The sequence below is a fragment of the Oxyura jamaicensis genome, unplaced genomic scaffold, assembly GCF_011077185.1.
Source record: "Oxyura jamaicensis isolate SHBP4307 breed ruddy duck unplaced genomic scaffold, BPBGC_Ojam_1.0 oxyUn_random_OJ89475, whole genome shotgun sequence".
In the NCBI taxonomy this organism is placed as follows: Eukaryota; Metazoa; Chordata; class Aves; order Anseriformes; family Anatidae; genus Oxyura; species Oxyura jamaicensis.
In genome coordinates this window covers 1-1221 of record NW_023311824.1, presented here as the reverse complement: position 1 = coordinate 1221, position 1221 = coordinate 1, and the positions used below count along the sequence as shown (strand labels likewise).

General features: G+C 54.9%; 1 protein-coding gene across 1 annotated transcript; it reads left to right on the top strand.

Moving 5' to 3' along the window:
* Nucleotides 1-104: 104 nt before the first annotated feature.
* On the top strand, nt 105-1182 carry LOC118160101 (aldehyde dehydrogenase family 3 member A2-like). Its single transcript, XM_035314635.1, has 2 exons — nt 105-423; nt 529-1182. The coding sequence occupies exons 1-2, from the start codon at nt 120-122 to the stop codon at nt 651-653; spliced, it is 429 nt and encodes a 142-aa protein (XP_035170526.1). The 5' UTR covers nt 105-119; the 3' UTR covers nt 654-1182.
* Nucleotides 1183-1221: the final 39 nt, after the last annotated feature.

The following is a 1221-nucleotide window of genomic DNA, read 5'->3' as shown; positions in this document are numbered from 1 at the left end:
GGTCTGCGGGATGGGGCGGTTGCCAGCTGGGGGAAAAGAAGCAACCCATGGGGCTGCCTTTGCCCTGCCAGGTTTCTCCTGATGTCCCACATGGACCTGGATGAGCTCAGTGGCCTCTCATGGCTGCTGGGGTGGGCAGGGGAGGTGGGTGCCTGTTGTCCACACCCTCAGTGAGCTGTCTTTCATTGCAGTGTGGGCACAATGCCTACAGCCATGAGATCCTGGGCGTGTTGTGGGAGCTTGCTCTGGTCATGGAGAAGCTGCCATCCTGGGCGGCCCCTCAGCCGGTGAAGAAGAACCTGCTGACGATGCGGGACGAGGCGTACATCTACCCTGAGCCGCTGGGGGTGGTGCTGGTGATCGGTGCCTGGAACTACCCCTTCGCCCTGATCGTGCAGCCGCTGATCGGGGCCATTGCAGCAGGTGGGGATGTGTGTGTGGCTCAGGTCCCCTGCGGGGTCTGTGTGGGGGCTGTGGGAGGTGAGATGAGCGTGAGTGCTGAGCAGCCACACTGGGTTTGTGTCCTAGGCAATGCAGTGGTGGTGAAGCCATCAGAGGTCAGTAAACACACGTCCCAGCTGATCGCTGATATCTTCCCCCAGTACCTGGACCAGGTGAGTGTGGCTCTCTACCTGATGTTGGGACTGTCTTGATGAAACACCTGTCTTGCTTTCAAAGGGCCCAGTGTGTTAGAGGTGAATCAGTTCCCTGCTATCTCCAAAAGGGAATAAAATTAGAGATATGGGAAGGGTTGAATTAGTCTTAAGAGTACAGAAATGCGCTGATATATTCTTCCTGCTTTCATGTAGCCTATTGGGCCTATGTAGTCTCCCTGTCTTTTTGATGTTCATCACAGTTTAAAGGCCTGCTCAGGTGTTTCTCACTGCAATAGCTGCTGTATGGGGTGCTGGCCTGTAGGTACGCACAATTTTGTGCTGAATTCTGGCTGTGCCTGGCTCTTCCTGAGAACCAGGGGCTGTTTGCTTAGTGGCTGTCAACCTCCACTTTTCACATCCAGCTGTGCTTAGAGCACGGAGCTTTGTTTCTTCCCTGCTTGTCTGACATCCATTGCCCTGTTCCAGTGAGGCTGTTCCACTGACAGCACAGCTCTGCTGTACAATTTGCTCTCAGGAGTTAACAGGTTCTCTAGGTGGGGAGGGAGAGTTGAGGAAGAGGAGAGCCTGGTGCTGTAGGATTCAAAGTGTGCAAGCAGCTCCACAG

Excerpts from the sequence above, each read along its gene's own strand:
- LOC118160101 (XM_035314635.1), top strand. The coding sequence starts at position 120 with ATGGCTGCTGGGGTGGGCAGGGGAGGTGGGTGCCTGTTGTCCACACCC. Across the intron at positions 424-528 it reads GATCGGGGCCATTGCAGCAG|GCAATGCAGTGGTGGTGAAG; the intron begins GTGGGGATGTGT and ends TTTGTGTCCTAG.